This window comes from Tiliqua scincoides, chromosome 6 (assembly GCF_035046505.1).
Source record: "Tiliqua scincoides isolate rTilSci1 chromosome 6, rTilSci1.hap2, whole genome shotgun sequence".
NCBI classification, from domain to species: domain Eukaryota; kingdom Metazoa; phylum Chordata; class Lepidosauria; order Squamata; family Scincidae; genus Tiliqua; species Tiliqua scincoides.
Window position 1 is genome coordinate 3368910 of NC_089826.1, and position 18591 is coordinate 3387500.

Consider the following 18591-nt stretch of genomic DNA (forward strand, 5'->3'; position numbering starts at 1 on the left):
CTTGGCCCATCCCCCAAATGTCAGCAAAATCTTGCCAGGTCAAACCAAGTCTCCATTCATCCCAGCATCCTGATTACCACAGTGGTCAGCCAGTTGCCCCGGAGCAGCTCAGCAGTGGCAAACAGCCTCCTTCCACTCTTGTTTCCCCAGCAGTGTTTCCTCCCCGGCCTGCAATCCATTTGACATTCCTTAAATGGCTCGAGAACCATCCTGTGTGTGCCAGAAGGAGCATCCCAGACTTGGTCCCAGGGTCTAGCACCTGCCTCTGTTCCGCCTCTCTCCCCCAGCCTTGTCTAGCACTGTTCAGTATATTTGCCACTGCTCAGCTTCATCCTTGGCCGTGGCTTCCTTTCTGCTCCTGAGAGAGCTGCTATGATTTGGTATCCCCCATAACTAAAGCTCCTCTCCCTCCCCAACACACTGCATGCTCACAAGTTTTTTGTCATTCCTTGCCATCCCATGCTCAATTCACCGAACACCTCCTGCAGCAGAGAGGTAGAGCTGCTTCCCCAGTCTAAGGTCTAGTTGCCCCTGAGATGGTGAACTTGCGCATGGGCTACACCACTTCAGATTTCCCATGAGAGCTCACATCACTGAAAGCACTTATGGTTCCTTGCCTAGCTGTTTCCCTAGCATGCCCCTGGCACAGCAGCTTGCAAGCCTGTCATGTGCAACGTGCAGGAAAGTATTTTGTATGGAAGAGCTTTCTGATGCGTGTCTGGTTTACAACAATCAGGAATAAATAGTTACAGCAGTGGTTCTCACACATTTAGTGCCGGGACCCACTTTTTAGAATGAGAATCTGTCAGGACCCACCCGAAGTGATGCCATGACCGGAAGTGACATCATCAAGTAGAAACATTTTTAACAGTCCTAGGCTGCAGTCCTACCCACACTTACCCAGGAGTAGGTTCAATTGACTCTCATTGTTAAAAGAATGTACATAGTAGCTTGTTAAAAGCACAGGTCTGTCACATTTCCCCTAATGTAGTCACAGACCATGGGAGTACCAAGTCTCATATATTAAAAATAAAATATTGAAATGAATGGGGAGCCACCTGAAATTGGCTTGTGACCACAGTTTGAGTGTCCCGACCCAGTGTCCCGACCCACAGTTTGAGAAACACTGAGTTACAGTATGAATTTTTTTTTAAAGACTGCAAGTCAAGATAGAAAGGAAGTTAGAAAACCCTTGTGAGCAGCAGGGATATGCAGTGTGGGTGGGGAGGCAGGTGAGGCATGTGCAAGCACTCACAACCTTGCACAACGGCAGTGCTTTTTGAAGGACTCCAACGGGGAGGCTCTGCCTTACCTGCCTCCCTACCCACCATATGTCCCTGGTGAGCAGGAACGTTTTCTGGAGAGCGGACAAGTCTAAGATGCCTCAGGAAAGAAGTTGAACTGGATAATAATCTGGTTGTATGATTGTTTATCTGGGTGCTTAAATCTGTTCCTTCTCTTTTCAAAAACACTGTACCATGTTCATACCAGCATCACGGGTTGAGGTTTGGAGATCTTGAAGAGGGATGGCAGGTCCCCATCACCTGAGCATGGTTGGTTGGTCTGTGGAACTCCTTGCCACATGATGTGGTGATGGCATCTGGCCTGGACGCCTTTAAAAGGGGATTGGATAAGTTTCTGGAGGAAAAATCCATTATGGGTTACAAGCCATGATGTGTATGTGCAACCTCCTGATTTTAGAAATGGGCTGTCAGAATGCCAGATGCAAGGGAGGGCACCAGGATGAGGTCTCTTGTTATCTGGTGTGCTCCCTGGGGCATTTGGTGGGCTGCTGTGAGATACAGGAAGCTGGACTAGATGGGCCTATGGCCTGATCCAGTGGGGCTGTTCTTATGTTATATCTTATGTTAGGAAGTTATTCTGCACCGCAGAGAAGGCTATCTCTCTCTCCGACTTCTTCTCTTTCACCCACCCCGTGTATTTGCAGATGTGAAGAAGACAATCGTCGGCCAGTGCATTGGTGGACTGGTCTATGCTCTGTTTGCGGGTCAGCCACTCGTGGTGCTGCTCACCACAGCTCCTTTAGCGCTGTACATCAATGGTGAGTTTATCATGCCAACTGCTGGTGTGTTTTTTAGGGTTCTAGACCTCAAGAGCAGCCTTGTTTGTATTCAGTGCGCCGGGCTGGGCCGGGCTTGACCGTCGTCTCTTTCCCATTCTTCAGCTTTGTCCTTTGGTAGCCCCGCATTTAATTTTGCTCATTGTTATCCGCTTTCTGCTTCTCACACCCTTCCGCTTCCAGGGATGAGGAGAGAAATTAGCCCTCGCCCCCAGCTTGAACAGCTGGTCTGTATGTACAGTGACTCTTAAAATGTGACTTTCCTATGACCGTTTGCTGTAACTTCAGATTGCCAGTGGAAAATTGCATATCTAAACGCTTCTTCATGGAAAAAAAATCTACATCTTTGCACGTAGAAAGCTAGCACATAAGGGTTTGTAACCCTCCACTTAACACATTGCTCTTCTGCATAGAACAGAGAGCGTGTGGTGACCCCCTCCTTATTTTTCATAGCTGAATTCAAACTTTCAATCCATTGCCTGCTGAATTGATTGTAATGGTTGATTTCAAGCTTGTTTCTGAAATGCTGCCTAAAGCCAACTGCTTCCAGGCCTAAACCATAATTCTGTGTATTAATCCAGATAATTTATCTGTTTGTTTTGTATCAAGGTCTGTGACACCTTTGGTAGAAATATTCCCAGGTTGCAACCAAACCAATAAAAGACAACTGAGCTGTTTAAAAAAAAAAAAAATGCCTGTAAAACAGGCAAACACAGCATTCAAACACAACAGGAGAGCATTCGGAGGGCCAGCTGAAATCAATCCATGTTTAAAGAGGCCTGGGAACATTTTAAAAGGGTTTAACCTGGCACCAGAAGGACATAAGGTGAAGGGCCAGATGAGTCTCCCTGGAGCACCCATCCCATAACTAGGGCATCACAGCCCCCCCCCCAAACAGTGTTTGGTAACTCTGCAGAAAGAAGCCAACCAATTTTTTGCGCCAAAATCTGTTCTTGCTTTCAGTGATCCAAGGCATCTGCTTCGACTACAAGTTGCAATTCAGAGCTTTCTATGCCTGGGTTGGGCTATGGAACAGCTTCTTCCTTGTGCTCTATGCCCTCTTCAATTTCAGCCTCATAATGAAGCTCTTCAAACGGTAAGGCTTCTGATTTTCTCGCCTGTTTCAGGAGGCAAGAAGCAGCCTTGCAGCGTTATATAAATGCTGGTGCCAATTCACACAGAGCCACGGTATGGGGAGTTGGGGTGTTTGCAGCAAGGAATGTATAGGAAACTGGAAGATTATCTGGTCCGGATGGCTGAGGATCCATTCTTTTTTGACCTAGGCTAGAAACCCTTCCATCCTTTTTGAATCCTTGTTATGTTATGGAGTCAACTTATGTAAATGATTTTTTGTTTCTCCCTAATGGGTACAGTGGACCCTCAGTAACCACGGGGGAATCAGTTCTCAGAACTCCGTCCCCCCGTCCCCACAGATACCGATTTCTGCGGATAATCAAATCCATGGAGAGGCTCTCCCAAAAAACTGCTGCCATCTCTCCCTCTCCAAAGGCTGCTACAGCATCGGGGCAAGAGGGAATTTATGAAGCTGAGCAGAGAGAAGGTGGAACACGAATCCTTGCAAGAGCAAGCCCCTGCTCGCTCGGTCCATAAACCAGTTGAACTGCTTAACTGATCAAGCTGAACAGTTAAGGAACCCAGAAGAAGGGGTGTGTCGTGAATATGTACGGTTTAGGCCTAGTAGCATGTAGAGCCTGAATGAAACTAAACCAGTAACAGAGAAGTGGCTTGCAGTTCCTAGTTGCAAGGATGTGAGTAACAACAGCCAACAAAATTAACAACTCAATGGAAGGTAATAATGTAGCACAGGGGTGCTCACACTTTTTTGGCTCGAGAGCTACTTTGAAACCAAGCAAGGCCCGGAGATCTACCAGAGTTTTTTTTTACAATGTTCGCGCCATCGTAACATATAACATTTATGTGTACAATGTATGTTGGTGTACCTTGAGCCCCACTGAGTATAACAGGACTTACTCCTGAGTAGACATGCCTAGGATTAGGCTGTGAGGCTGCAATCCTAGCCACACTTACCTGGGAGTAAGCCCCATTGAGTACAGTGGGCCTTACTCCTGGCGTTTCCTCGCAGAGGCACCTGAAGTGGGGGGGGGGGGTCGGCACTCCGCGATCTACTCATTTTGCCTCGCGATCTACCGGTAGATCGTGATCCACCTATTGAGCACCCCTGATGTAGCACCTATGCAGACAAAGGCGCCCTTCAAGGGTGGAATGCAGGTGGATCTCCAGTTGGGAGGGGAGGAACTAAACGGGCTAGCATCCAGCCCCACTTCAGGAAGATTCTGTCCCCAAGAGTTTCTGATTGGACAGTTTAAATAAGTACAGAGTCACCTCCATCCTGTTAGCCTGAGAAGTATAAGAACAAAGCCCAAGGGGTGTGTCGGGTCTTTTGGTGGAAAAGGTTGTGGGTGCAACATCCTGCAGGTGGAGAACCTGGTCCACCAGGGCCATGTGGCCTCATAGGTAACCTGGAGCTGAAAGATCTACAAAAGAAAGCTGACCCAGGTGAGAGCTAGGGAATAATAGAGATAGCCAGTTAGCTTTGTTATTTTAATGCTGATACATTTCCTTGAGGTTTTATGCCTCTGGCATTTGCTGTCTTTTGTAACTTTATGTAACCCTATGCATTTAATAAAGTAAAAATCCTTTTACTAAGTTGTTTCATTGTCTGTTGGGGACAAAGGTTCAGAATCCTGCCTAGCCGTTCAGCAAGTTACCAAATACTCATTGAGGACTAGCAACTTGAGGACTGAGGCTTTAATTAAAGAAAGTGCTCAGTGCCTGCAAGGGATGGAATTAAGCCTAGGGGGTCTCAGTGTCCCTGGACTGAGACACTGGCACATACAGGGTGGTGGCAGTACTACTGAACAGGGGTCCTTGAGGGCTCTAGGGTTCAAGAACCAAGAACTCTGAGCACCCCAAACCCCTGGAGTTTACGACAGCGTGCCAGGCAGCAGAAGACAGACTTGCAAGCACCCGTAACCCAGACTGCAACTGGTAGCCAACTTCCTGCAGCCTAGAAGAGTCAACTTGGGCTGCCTGGAACTGGGTGTTTTTTGCAACCGATGATCAGGCAGTAGACGCGAAACATGACCCCCGATTTGGGTAGAGGTACACTTTGAAGCACCTCATCTTTTTGGAGCACTCTTCCTCACTGTTCAGTAGTTTGCATCTGAATTCTTGGAAGCGCAATTGGGGTTCTGCACTGAAGTTATTATGAATCATGGTTTGGTGTTGTGCCTGAACCATGTCAGAGAGTTTAGCTGCAGGAGGCTTTTTGCCGGGGAGAACTGGAGCAGATAAAACCATTGGGTATGAATAGATGTTTTCCCATTGTGTTCCCCAAATCAGACCTAGACTAAAAGCAAATTGAACTGGGAGATGCATTCAGTCTGCAAATGGAAGCTAAGAGCTGGCTGCAGTCTGTGTGCTCGTTTTTGAATGTTATACAACGAAACTTTGAGAGGTGTTGAGTTCTGTTAAGCGATATTTGCAGATTCTTGACCTTGCCTTGCACAGTGTGCTACTTTGTGGGCAAAGCCCTCCTCCTTCTGTGTTTTGTGTGTGTAATAAAACGGTGTATTGAGGATATAGCAACCAGTAATAACCCACACGGAATTCTTGCAGGTCGACAGAAGAAATAATTGCTCTTTTTATCTCCATCACCTTTGTGCTTGACGCCATTAAAGGCATAACTAAAGGTAAGGCTCCTTACTGATGGGTTTTTTTTGGTGGTGGTGGTGGTGGGGGGGACAGGACACTGATGCCATGCCATTGGTTCCTGGCTTGGTAGGATGCAGTGTAAAAGTGCTCCAAGGCAAGGACTCTCTGTTCCTCCAGAGCTCACAACCCCAGATGCAGGTTTGTATTTGTAGCTCCAGGTCTGTGGCTCATGGGTGCATTAGCCCTGCTCACCATTTTGTACCTGCTCTCCAATTCACTGTTTGCACCAGGGTGTTGAGGTCTGAGTAAAGCAGAAAGGAATTCCAAAATGCCTGAGATCTGCCTACCCCTGTAGTAGAGGATGGACCTCAAGAGTTTTTCCTCTGTAACAGTGAATGCTTAGGAATGCGCTGACTTCCCTCGCCGTTCCTTTTTTGAAGATGAGTGGAATTTCATGGGCTCTGATAATTCTTCTGCCAATGCACGAAATATTCTAGTCCTCATTAATCCTTGATTGTTGATGCCACTTGGGTGCACGAAATGTTCCGTTGGGGGAGTATTCTTTCCGCTCCTGCAGATGGCCTGTTTCCTTCCAAAGAGGAAGATCGGTTGATATTTTTCTTAATTTCGAAAGCCTCGTTGCCCCGGCAGCTATGCAGGAAAGGGGGGGGGAGCGGAGGCGTTATTGCGTAGGCGGGGAGGTTCGAGCCGCACGTTCTTTTCACCAGCTTAGTGACACTTTGTTTTTCAAAGTTGTGGTCCGGCTACCTAAGCTGCACTCCCCTTTGATCTTGACTTCTGCACTTTGCAGGAAGCAGGCCAGGCAGCAGCTGAAGCAAACAAGAAAGGCTAATGGGATCAGAGGGACCTCAAATAACTCCCCCAGCCAGGATTGTTCTGCTTTAGTGAGGATGTTGCTGCCTGTGTTGTTTAAAAGATGGTCTCTTAATCACTTTCATGCAAAGGGATTCACCCAGAGGCTGTTCTGGGCTGCATCAGCTACAGTTGCTAAATAGGCAGCAGCTGAAATATTGAATTCTAAATCCTTGTTATGTCTCTCTCACCCCCATCCACCCACCCACCCCTGGGATAGTCAACTGCTGATCACTCCTGTGCCAGAATTATGGATTGTGGCAAATGCAACTTCTTTAAACTCTTGCCTCTGCCTCCTAGGAGCACGGGGCAGAGTATATATTTATCCCTGCTCTCCCCCCCTTTTGTCCTCATAGCAGCACTTTGGTGTAGGTTAGACTGAGAGATGGTGACTGGTCCAAGTTCACAGAGTGTAACGGCCGGTGCAAGACCCAGCAACCGTCTTCCATCTTGGGTGCCCGTCAACCGTCTTCTGTGTGTCTCCCAGCCCCTGGGAGCTGTCTAAACTGTTCACATGAGAAGCTGGAAAAGTTGGACTCAAACCGTTGACCTCAATAGCTGTACCTACCCAATGTTATGAGAATGGGGCAATAAGATGTGTGTCTACTTTGAAGCCCCTGACTATGTTTATTTTGTGTGTGTATTAGTCTAGGTGTAGATGCACCTGCTAGATAGCCCCTGTCTCTAATGATGAGCCCCTCTCTTGCTGGCATCAGCCTGCCCCGTATCTGCTATACGTGTCTTGGTGCCTCCTAATGATGAGAGCTCTGACAGTAACAATATTCACAGTGATATAAATCACTATGCTGTCAGTCTATTTCTAGCCAATTAGTGCTGATTTTCCAATAAAAGAGCCGGAGTAAATAGATAGTCTATATAAGACCCTGTGGTCTTGTATCTTGGCCACTGGTTTGCTCTTGGACCTTGCTGGACACTGGCAGGCTGTATCTCCCATAGAGTCACCTGAAATGCTGTATAAGCCTATGCCTTGAGATACCTCTAGATCAGGGGTGCCCAAACCCCAGCCCTGGGGCCACATGTGGCCCTCGAGGCCTCTCAATGCAGCCTTCAGGGAGCCCCCAGTCTCCAGTGAGCCTCTGACCCTCTGGAGATTTGTTGGAGCCCTCACTGGCCTGATGCAAGTGCTCTCAGCGTGAGGGCAACTGTTTGACCTCTCGCATGAGCTGTGGGATGAGAGTTCCCTCCACTGCTTGCTGTTTCAGGTCTGTGATGCAGTAGCGGCAGCAAAGGAAAGGCCAGCCTTGCGTTGTGCAAGGCCTTGAGCTATTGCAAGACCTTCATTCATTCATATAAGTTCACCTTTAATATGTTCATTTATGTAAACTTATGTACATTTATTCAAATTTTAAATTTAATTCTTTTTTTCCTCGGCCCCCAACATAGTGTCAGAGAGATGATGTGGCCCTCCAGCCAAAAACTTTGGACACCCTTACTCTAGATGCTTAGTGGTGCTCCTATAAGTTGTTGCCTTTATGTTTCAACCAAATAAAGCTCCTTGGACTAGGCTTGCTTCTTCCTCAGAATTCAAAAGCATCTCTAGCACTGGCCCAGCAGTCACAGCCTCTTACACCGAGTAAGGCTTGTGACTAAGTGGGGATTTGACGTTGCGTCTTCCCACACCTGACCTAAGCGTTGTACCACAATGACTTGTCAGGTAGAAGATGGTGTGGTGGGGAGTGTTAAACTTGGGGGTCAGCGTATTCAGCTGTGAAGCTCGTGGGTGGTAACCTCAAAGGGAAGAGCCGTGCTCAGTGGGCAAGTGCACGTATATTCCTCAGAACCCCCAGCCAAGGAGTCAGGTAGCTAGCTAATAGGTAGGTAGGTGATACCGCTAGCCAAGATCCTGGAAAGTTCCACCTTGAATTCCATTCTAGGGAGAGTCTGGCAAATGTATGTACGGACAACACACACGCACAGTTACTGTAGAAACATTCTGATAAGGTGAATCTGTCAATGGATACTAGTCATGATGGCTGTATGGAACTTTCACATTCAGTGGGTTGCTTCGGGGCAGCAGGATTGTGGCCATTCTGTGCTCCATATGGACTTCCCAGAGGTATCTGGTGGGCCACTCTGAAGAGCAGGACCCTGAACTAGACGGGTCCATCTTGACCTGATCCACCAGAGCTGCTTTTACACTTGTGCCACAGGCCTGATTGCTGTTGAGATCCTCTTCTTATTTTCTCGTGTCTTAGTTTTTAGAAGTTACTACCATGTTTCACCAAAACAGCACCTTGCGTTCGTGGATAACACCACCATCTTGCTGAATATGTCGGTGGAGCGTTCTGCATTGGGGAATCAGACCGATGGCCGCTCTGCCCCCACGGACTATGGGCGCGAGACAGCAATTCTAAGTCTCATGCTCATGTTGGGAACCCTGTGGCTCGGACACACGTTGTATCAGTTTAAGAAAAGGTAGGCACTTGGATTCTCTATAGCATTCACCCATCCTGCATCTGAAAAGAACGGAACATGAAAGTCAAACCAAGATTGATATTGGTTTTTTGAACTATCTACTATGCCAATAAAGGTTTTGGATTGGATTGATATCTCGCAAGTATGTTAGACTCTTGTACATTGGAGGGAAGGGTCTATAGCAGGGGTCCCCAAACCCGGCCCTGGGGCCACATGCGGCCCTTGAGGCTTCTCAATGCGGCCCTCAGGGAGCCCCCAGTCTCCAATGAGCCTCTGGCTCTCCAGAGATTTGTTGGAGCCTGCACTGACCCGATGCAACTGCTCTCAGCGTGAGGGTGACTGTTTGACCTCTCGCGTGAGCTGTGGGATGAGGGCTCCCTCCACTGCTTGCTGTTTCATGTCTGTGATGTAGCAGAGACAGCAAAGGAAAGGCCAGCCTAGCTTTGTGCAAGCCTTTTATGGGCCTTTTATAGGCCTTGAGCTATTGCAAGACCTTCATTCATTCATATAAGTTGATCTTTAATATATTCATTTATGTAAACTTATGCAAATTTATTCAAATTTTAAATGTAAATTAATTCTTTTTTTCCCCCGGCCCCCGACACAATGTCAGCGAGATGTTGTGGCCCTCCAGCCAAAAACTTTGGACACCCCTGGTCTATAGCTTAGTGGCAGAGCACGAAATTTAGAATGGTTTTGAGAAAATATTGTAGCACCTCTTAAGAATCCCGTGCCACAGAATGTACTAACGGCCATAACTTGGATGGCTTCTCAAAGGGTTTAGACAACTTTATGCAGGTCTAACACCGCTTATTGGCCATGATGGCTGTATGAAGCTCCCAGATTTAGAGGTAATATGCAGCAAGGAACTGCCATTGTCTGTCTTAGGGGGGCTTCCTGAAAGCATTTTGTTGGCCACCTCAAGTGGAAACTGGACTTGAGGGACTTTGGGTCTGATGCAGAAGCGCTACTCTTAAGTTGCAGCTGGCTTCCCTCTTGCTCCAGAGCAAATCTTCTATGTGTCCTCCAACTACATGTCTTTGTGAAGTTAAAAAAAATTGGGGATTGAGTTCCTGCACGCTTCTGCCCAAACCAAATCATTTTGAAATCATTGCAGCCCCTATTTGCATGCCAGAGTCCGCGAAATCTTGTCTGACTGTGCCTTGCCCATCTCTGTCCTGATGTTCTCCGTTGTGGGATCCTTTTTCTTCCAGGAAATAAAAAGTAAGTCGTCATCTTTGTTCTTCTTAATTTGCTAGCAAGTGGGAAAGTGTTTTGGGGAGGGGGGACTGCAAACAGGCAGCCCCGACTGAGATGATGTCTCAGAACATGTTTCCCAAGCTCCCGTCCCGCCTGCGTGATTAACTCCCCCGTTCACAATCAGCGTTAATTCTTTCAAAGAGCTAATCAAACACGGTGGCATCAACAGGGTTTGTTTTGTCCCTGTGAGTTATTCCAGTCAGAAGGTTAATTTTAATGTAATTAAAATGCTGTTCTTATTTTTGAAAAGTGTCGATCCTTTCTGTTATTCTGGCAAGAGAACAAAGGGCCCTGTAATTACCCAAGGCAGGAAGGGTTGTCTGCAAACCTACAGATGCCGTGGTGATGAGTTTGACCTGTACTTTTCACTGCCACTTTATATTTTCCTAATTAAAACATCTGGTGGGATTATCAAATACACAAGTAAATCTAAAAAATCATCCAAGGTCCCTTTGGACAAATGGGTCACCTTTTCCACATCAGGAAGGGAGAAAAGGGAGGCAGGAATTACATCGTCCTAGTGATGACGCGAGTGGGAAATGTGAGGAAATGAATGGAAGTGAATTAAGAAATGTCATTTTTTTCCCCCCCTACAATCATAATTCCATCCATTCAGAACTGGAAAGTGGCAAGCTTTGTTGCATGTGTTTGGTGACTTCCTTAATGACCATTGCTCCCTTGCCAGCTGCCAGAGAATGACTTTGTGGTGTGCTAAAAAATCCATTGTGCAACTTGGGAAACAAACAACTTCAGAAATGCCTCCACTGCTAAGATTGGAACTGGCCCATCCATTGGAAAAGGGATGAAAGATTAACTCTGATGTTTGCTCTCAAGCCATCAACCAGCTTCTGGATGTTGCAGCTGTTGTCCCCAATGGCAACAAGCCCCCCCCCCCCACCAGATGGCCTTCTTGCTGTGTAGAGAGGATGGGGGAAATGTCTGTTATGATTGCTAGTCAACTACAGGTCACGCATCTCCAACCACTTCTGGTCCAGGCAAGAGGAGCAGCTGTGGTGGTGTAAATGCAAGGATCGTGGGGAAGGGAGGTGGTCGCACTTATTGTGCAGGTCCAGAAGGAAAAGGAAGATCTGCAGGACGGTGTCCCAGCCAAGGAACTTCAGGTGTTTGCAGCAAACTTTGGCTAGGATGCCTGAGAAAGATCCTCACGTAGTGATGGTCTTCTAAACAAGCTACCTTGTTCATACCAGGAGATATGAATGCCAGGGTCCAAACTGAAATTCTGTCCTGAACCAGAGGGCGACAGGTCACGCAAGTGCCTTTGGCATAGTTCTCCCAAAGTTTCTGTCTGGTCCATCATACTCTCCAAAAGTGTTGACCTCAAATTAAAAACAAGTAGAATGGCCGTGCAATCTTAAGTGCGCTTGCTTGCCTGTTGAGTTGGAAGGAAATCATCCCCTTTAGTATTGCAGTCTTTGAGTTTGTGTGACTCTGTTTCTGATGCCTGCTTACTGCAGAGTAATCTCATGGTCTGAAACTGCCTCCGGTCGGTAGAGTTGTTTGGGCGTTTTCCCCGGTTCAGGTTCTTGCCAAATATGTGGTAACCTTCCCCATGCTCATCTCTCTGAACCGTATTCTGATATTTGTATTTCAGTGCCTAAGTTCAACTACAATGAATCGGAGAGCTTTTTCGAGTTGGCTCCCATCCAGGATCTCTCTGTGGCCTCCGTGGTGAGCGCGATGGGCTTGGGGTTCCTGCTCTCCATGCTTTTTTTCATTGAGCAAAATATAGTGGCATCGCTCACAAATGCCCCAGAGAACAGGTACTGTGCCCCCCCCATTTTACTGCTGTGGTGTAACGCTTCCACTTTCAAACCTGGTTTCTCTGCAGATGTCTTCGGGGTTGGGGGGAGATAAGAACAGCCCCACTGGATCAGGCCATAGGCCCATCTAGTCCAGCTTCCTGTATCTCACAGCGGCCCACCAGATGCCCCAGGGAGCACACCAGATAACAAGAGACCTGCAAGGCCTCCTGGGAATTGTAGTTAAGAACATAAGAACAGCCCCACTGGATCAGGCCAAAGGCCCATCGAGTCCAGCTTCCTGTATCTCACAGCGGCCCACCAAATGCCCCAGGGAGCACACCAGATAACAAGAGACCTGCAAGGCCTCCTGGGAATTGTAGTTAAGAACATAAGAACAGCCCCACTGGATCAGGCCATAGGCCCATCTAGTCCAGCTTCCTGTATCTCAAAGCGGCCCACCAAATGCCCCAGGGAGCACACCAGATAACAAGAGACCTCATCCTGGTGCCCTCCCTTGCATCTGGCATTCTGACATAACCCATTTCTAAAATCAGGAGGTTGCGCATACACATCATGGCTTGTACCCCGTAATGGATTTTTCCTCCAGATGCTCTCTGGAGATGCTCTCTGTGCTTAGGAAGCCTTACATCAAAGTTGACTTATAGCACAATACATCAGTTAATTTTGCCAAAATTGCCATTTTAATTCTTTCAACTAAGGCTTTAGTTTGAAATAATGCAGGACTTTTCATACTGGAGTTAAAGGCAAGAAAACTAGTATCCTGTTGTAGTATGTAGCAAGCTACTGCAGAGAAATGCAACTTTTGCATCTAGACTGGGACTACACTGCAGCTTAATGTGCATGGTTTGCTACCATTTTGAACTATAAGTGTGTGGGTGCATGCATGAGTGACACCCGCAGTGTGTTAGGATCCACTTGCCAGTCCCATTCGACCACCCATGGACACACATCCAGTCCCTTGACTGTGCCAAGAGCCACATGCTCATCAAAAATACAGCAAGCCCATCTGTACCCTTATAGAGGGCTGCAGTCTGAGGCCATGTTTGTTTGTCGGTTTGGGATTTGCCTCTTCAGTTCAGTGATGCTGTCTCCCACATTCATGCGCTCTTCCACAAAGGCTGATGGAGAATCTCTTCACAATTTTGGCTTCCCACTGCTTGGTTGTGCCACCCTGACTTCCGGTGTGTTTTGCTAGAGGAAGGATGCTATGAGCATCCATCCAGAGTTTGGACAGACTCTAGAGCAGCACCTGGAAAGATCCATGCGTTTGTCATGTTGGAACTGTCCAGGTGGAGCATGAGTCTCTTGTGGCGAAGTTGTTCTCCGCTGACCAACATGAAGCTTCCAAAATAGAAAGTTTGGGGAGAAAGGCATTTTTTTTTTCCTTGAAGGGTATGTGAGCTCACTTCTTGTTTACTAAAAATGAATTCCTAGGCTGAGTCATGCCCAGGGGAACCCTGCCGCTGAATTCCAAGGGGCGCCTGTTTCTTTTGAGCCACAGTTTGTACCTGGTGGAGCTTGGAAGGGAGTTCTAGTTGCAACAAACGTAGATCCCACAAACCTGGTCTGTTGGGTGCCTGTTCTGACTGCCTGCAGCTTGTCATTATAACCTGGCTAGTGTGCCACTGAAACTCTACTAACAGGTGTTTATTTCAGGTTAGTGAAAGGAACAGCTTATCACTGGGACCTCCTCCTTGTGGCTCTGATTAACATAGGACTGTCCATCTTTGGGCTACCGTGGATCCACGCGGCCTTTCCCCACTCACCAATGCATGTGCGAGCTCTGGCCTACGTGGAAGAGAGGGTTGAGAACGGGCACATCTATGAGACGTAAGTAGCTGGCAGCCATTTTGTCCTGCTTGTTTGAAGGCCTGAGTCATGGAGGGGGAGGGTTCTGGTGCCTCTAAAGTGGCTCTAAAGTCATGGAGGGGGAGGGTTCTGAAGTGCCTCTAAATTAACAGTATCTGAAATCTTACTTGAAACTGAAATGGGCTGGTGCGATGTAGTAGCTGGAACAAGGTGCAAGAGGCCTGTGCTTCAATCTTTGCGCAGGCCACGAAAATTGAATATTGCTTTCTGTCAAGTCAGACCATTAGTCTGTCTGTATTGGCTGCTCTGCTTGGTTGCAGCTCTACAGATCTTTGCCAGCCCTGTTGTCTGAGATCCTTTAGTTGGAGATGCTGGGGGGATGTGACCAGTGTTCCTTTCAAGGTGAGTGCCATGCAGTGTGGAGCGCAGCAACCCATTGCCAAGGTGAACCCAATGCCATCGGTGAAGTCATTGCCAAAGGTTTGGAGATTGTGTCATAACACCAGACAGCTGCCGCAGGGGTCCCCTCACTTGCGCCGGATCCCTTAGAAGAAACACTTGATGTCATCTGCATGCCAGGCTTGTGCTTTGCCAGTAGCTTACGACCTCTGTGTATTGGGCAAGTCTCCTTGTCATTCTACTCGGGGCATCAGTGCAATGATCCCGAAAGGTCTGTGGAAAGTACTGTAGGAATGGACAGCAACAGTTCCATGTGTGACTCCTAAAATATTGCCAATTCCCATCTGAACTCAAAGCCAGCCTGAAAGGACTGGGTGTTTCCAAAGTTCCTGGGGCTTTGGCAGTAATCTTGCAGAAGGGAGTTTCACAAGTTTCCCTTGCAGAAGGGAGTGGAAAGAGAGTCCTCAAGAAGGCCCCTCTTCAAGCTTTTCCTTTCTTAACTTGTTTCCCAAATGCTGTGGTATTTGAGGCAACCCTTGCGGTCATGCTGGACCACAGATGGGACAGGGCGCTCAGGCAGGCCAGTGGTGCTCTCACAGCACCTGAGGAGTCCATTAGGAGGAGCTGGGGCTGAGGGTCAGTCCCTGGAGATTGGGCCAGAGATGGGCCCATTCTGCCTTCCCTCCCATGGACGCACTTAAAAAACCCGCTGTCTTCCCAGCCCTCTCCTTGCGGGTACTGCAACCAACATCCTTTCTCTAACTCCTGCCATTCTGCCATTCCTGAGATGCATTCCATTACCTGCCTGCTTTTGACTTAACACACTTAGCAGAGTTGCCTGGATTATGTCTCAGGGCTGGGAACTGAAGAGCAACAGACTTAAGCCTGCCCCACCCCCAAATTGTCAAACTCTCTGAGCAGTGGATCTGTGACAAAACTCCTTTTTTCTTACTCGGAAATCCTTCTTGTCGTGGTCTGCGTGTCCTGTGAGGCGAGAGGGGCCTTACCTAAGCCTTGCTAAGCTGCCAGGCCTGGTTCTGGCTGGAAGCTTCAGCATTTTCTCATTATAGAAGTATCCAGCTTACCACCTTCTGGCAGAAACTGCAAATGATACAGTAAAAAAAACTATTTCTGTAGATTTTTTTTTTCCTTCAAAGGCCCCAATGAGGTTTTCTCTGCAGCCTGTAATCGCTGATACCCTGCGGAGACCCTTATTGGCTGGTTCTACATTGCATATCTGAATGGGCTCAGGGATTCTGGGGAAGCACTGATGGAATGTTGGGAATGGTTGTCCCAGCACTTCCCTTGAATACTTCTTCTAGGACTTGCTCTGCTTGCTAAGCTTGCTCTGCGCAAAGGATGGTCCATTTATAAATCACTTTATAGAAGCCAAGTGTGCTGCAGGGAGCTAGAGCAGCATTGCACAAATGGGAGGGTAAGCCAGCCCACACACACACAGAACACCGTAGAATCACAATATATGAGATTTTTTTAAAAAACACCCGAAAGCCTGTACGGTGACAAGTCAGTCAAGAGAGGACTGTGGTCTTTATGCCCTACTGGGGGGCTTCCTGTGGGTTTCTGGTTGGCTGCTGTGGAATGCAGGACCAGGTGAGCCTTGGTCTAGTTGGGCCAATATTTTGTGACATTCTGGAACTGGTGGAATAGAAGCACTCTGGGATCAGTGCTCTGCTTTGGAAACTGATCAGTAATCTGGGGAAGTACATAAGGAAGGGAAGAGTCTGCCTATCCCCCTTCTTTAAAGCACCTCAGCCATACCAAACGTTGGGAGATTTAATCCCTTTCCTTTGAGAGAACTTCTTGCTTTGTAATTTAGTGAACAGCTCAGAATCTCAAGGTTTGCTCACAGTCTGTGGCCAGTCTTTTTTTAAAACACTGTGGCCGCTAGAGGGCACACACCTGTTTTAATTCTGTACAGACCTTTCTTGAAAACCATTCCCTGCTGGGTAGAAAGGGCAGTGAAAAAGACTAGAGACATTGGTGACAGTGGTGCTGCGCTCGACCCAGCGTGGTCTTGCAGAGAGCAGATGGCCGCAGAGGGAGCAGATGTGTGTTGTGTGGACAGAACCTGGAGTGCTTGTGTGTCGTTGCACCATTAAGAGTGTCCTCACCTATGACATCTCGGTGTGGTACGGAAATTGCTCTGCAGGGACAAAAAAGCTCTGCAGAGAATTATGAAGATCGCGCAGCACATCATCAGCCTTCATCTACCAGCTTTGAGAACAACTATACATCTCGCTGTCTGCAGAAGTCACATAGTATTCCGAGAGACCCCTTCCATCCGGCTCATAAGTTCTTTGAACCGTTGCCTTCGGGTAGACGATACAGAACTATGAGAGCAGCACCACACGACTCTTGAACAGTTTTTATCCCACAGCCATAATTACACTGAATAAGGCGATATAGTTGTTACCCTGCTCCTGGGCATTATGGTCTGTTATGCTGTTTTTATATTATGATGCATGTTGTATAGAATGTGTGGGTGAGTGTGTAGAGTGTGATTGTTGGAACTGCAATATATATTTGTGCTTGTATCTCAAAGGTGCATAAATTTCGTTGTGCTGTAGCACAATGGCAATAAAGTTACTACTACTACTGCTACTACTCCACAAACACTCTCTCCTGTTTTCTCCTATAGCCCTGGCTGCTTGCAGGGCAGCTGCCATGCAGGAGAGCCTGAAGACTAGATGACCCAGCAGTTTGCATCTTGGTGCATGTGCAGGAATTGGTCTTGGCTCTGCACAAATAAATCCTCAGGTGCAGACATGACCCTTGGGGTCCAGGCCTGGCTCAGCAGCCTGTCTCTGGTGCCCTTTCAAAGAGGTGTAGAATGGTGCCAGCTGCTAGCAGATTCCTCAGACACTTTGGGCATATCTTCCTGGCTTTCTTTTCTTTTCTTTTTGAAGGGGGGGGGGGAGTTCATACTAAGCCAAAAAGGCCTCCCATTTCCCACCATTAGCAAGTTGGGAGTGAGAGGATTCTGGCAACAAGGGGGGCAGGTGTGAAGCGAGGAGGAAATGTAGTGGTCACAGTCTTCTTCACAGCTGCTGGGGGGGGGCATTGTCTTCTTCTTCCAAATCCCCCAGGCACCAGGGTGGGGGCCGACAGTGGTCCCCTCCCTTGAATTTGGTTTTGTGACGATGCCACGTAAGGATACGGCATCACATAGAACAAAGACAGCAGCAACTGTTACCCTGCAGATGCCCGATCTTGTCTGATCTTGGAAGCTAAGCAGGGTCAGGCCTGGTTAGTACTTGGATGGGAGACTGCCTGAGAATGCCGGGTGCTGTAGGCTTATACCATGATCTCGGAAGCTAAGCAAGGTCAGGCCTGGTTTGTACTTGGATGGGAGACCGCCTGGGGATACCGGGTGCTGTAGGCTTATACCATGATCTCGGAAGCTAAGCAAGGTCAGGCCTGGTCAGTACTTGGATGGGAGACCGCCTGGGAATACCGGGTGCTGTAGGCTTATACCATGATCTTGGAAGCTAAGCAGGGTCAGGCCTGGTCAGTACTTGGATGGGAGACCGCCTGGGAATACCGGGTGCTGTAGGCTTATACCATGATCTTGGAAGCTAAGCAGGGTCAGGCCTGGTTAGTACTTGGATGGGAGACCGCCTGGGAATACCAGGTGCTGTAGGCTTATACCATGATCTCAGAAGCTAAGCAGGGTCAGGCCTGGTTAGTACTTGGATGGGAGACCGCCTGGGAATGCCGGGTGCTGTAGGCTTATACCATGATCTCGGAAGCTAAGCAGGGTCGGGCCTGGTTAGTACTTGGATGGGAGACCGCCTGGGAATACCAGGTGCTGTAGGCTTATAGCTTAGTCTTTCGAGACTGAAGGTTGCCAACCAGAACAAAGACAGTAATTCCTGCTCAGCCTTTGGGGATTCTGGGAAAGCACCAATGAAGAGGTAGGAATGGTTGTCCCAGCATTCCACCTGAGGGCCTTGCAGATTAAACAAGGGTTGGGAGGATCTGAGAGACACTGGAAGTCCTGGGTGTGTGGCTGCCACTGTTTCCATGGCCATGCCAAAGGTGTTAGGAGGGGAGAGTTTTGTGACTCCCTCCCCACTTAAAGGAAGAACCCTTCCGAGAGGAGCTTTCTACTCTGCTCCTACTCTGTAGGTGGTTGGCAACCTCACCAGCAGCGCTTTCACCCTTCCTGCTTGAGCCTGAGTTCAGAATGCCTGAAGTGGTTATGGGAGTTGGACCTTGTTATCGCATCTCTGC

General features: G+C 48.0%; 1 protein-coding gene across 1 annotated transcript in view; it reads left to right on the top strand.

The window, feature by feature from the left end:
- The window catches only part of SLC4A11 (solute carrier family 4 member 11), a 75177-nt gene that overhangs the window by 46746 nt on the left and 9840 nt on the right, over nt 1-18591 (top strand). Inside the window, exons 10-16 of the mRNA XM_066632245.1 lie at nt 1949-2062; nt 3044-3176; nt 5741-5814; nt 8866-9085; nt 10203-10309; nt 11958-12126; nt 13786-13959. Of these exons, the coding sequence (XP_066488342.1) occupies nt 1949-2062; nt 3044-3176; nt 5741-5814; nt 8866-9085; nt 10203-10309; nt 11958-12126; nt 13786-13959 (991 nt within the window). The remainder of the gene's footprint in view (nt 1-1948; nt 2063-3043; nt 3177-5740; nt 5815-8865; nt 9086-10202; nt 10310-11957; nt 12127-13785; nt 13960-18591) is intronic.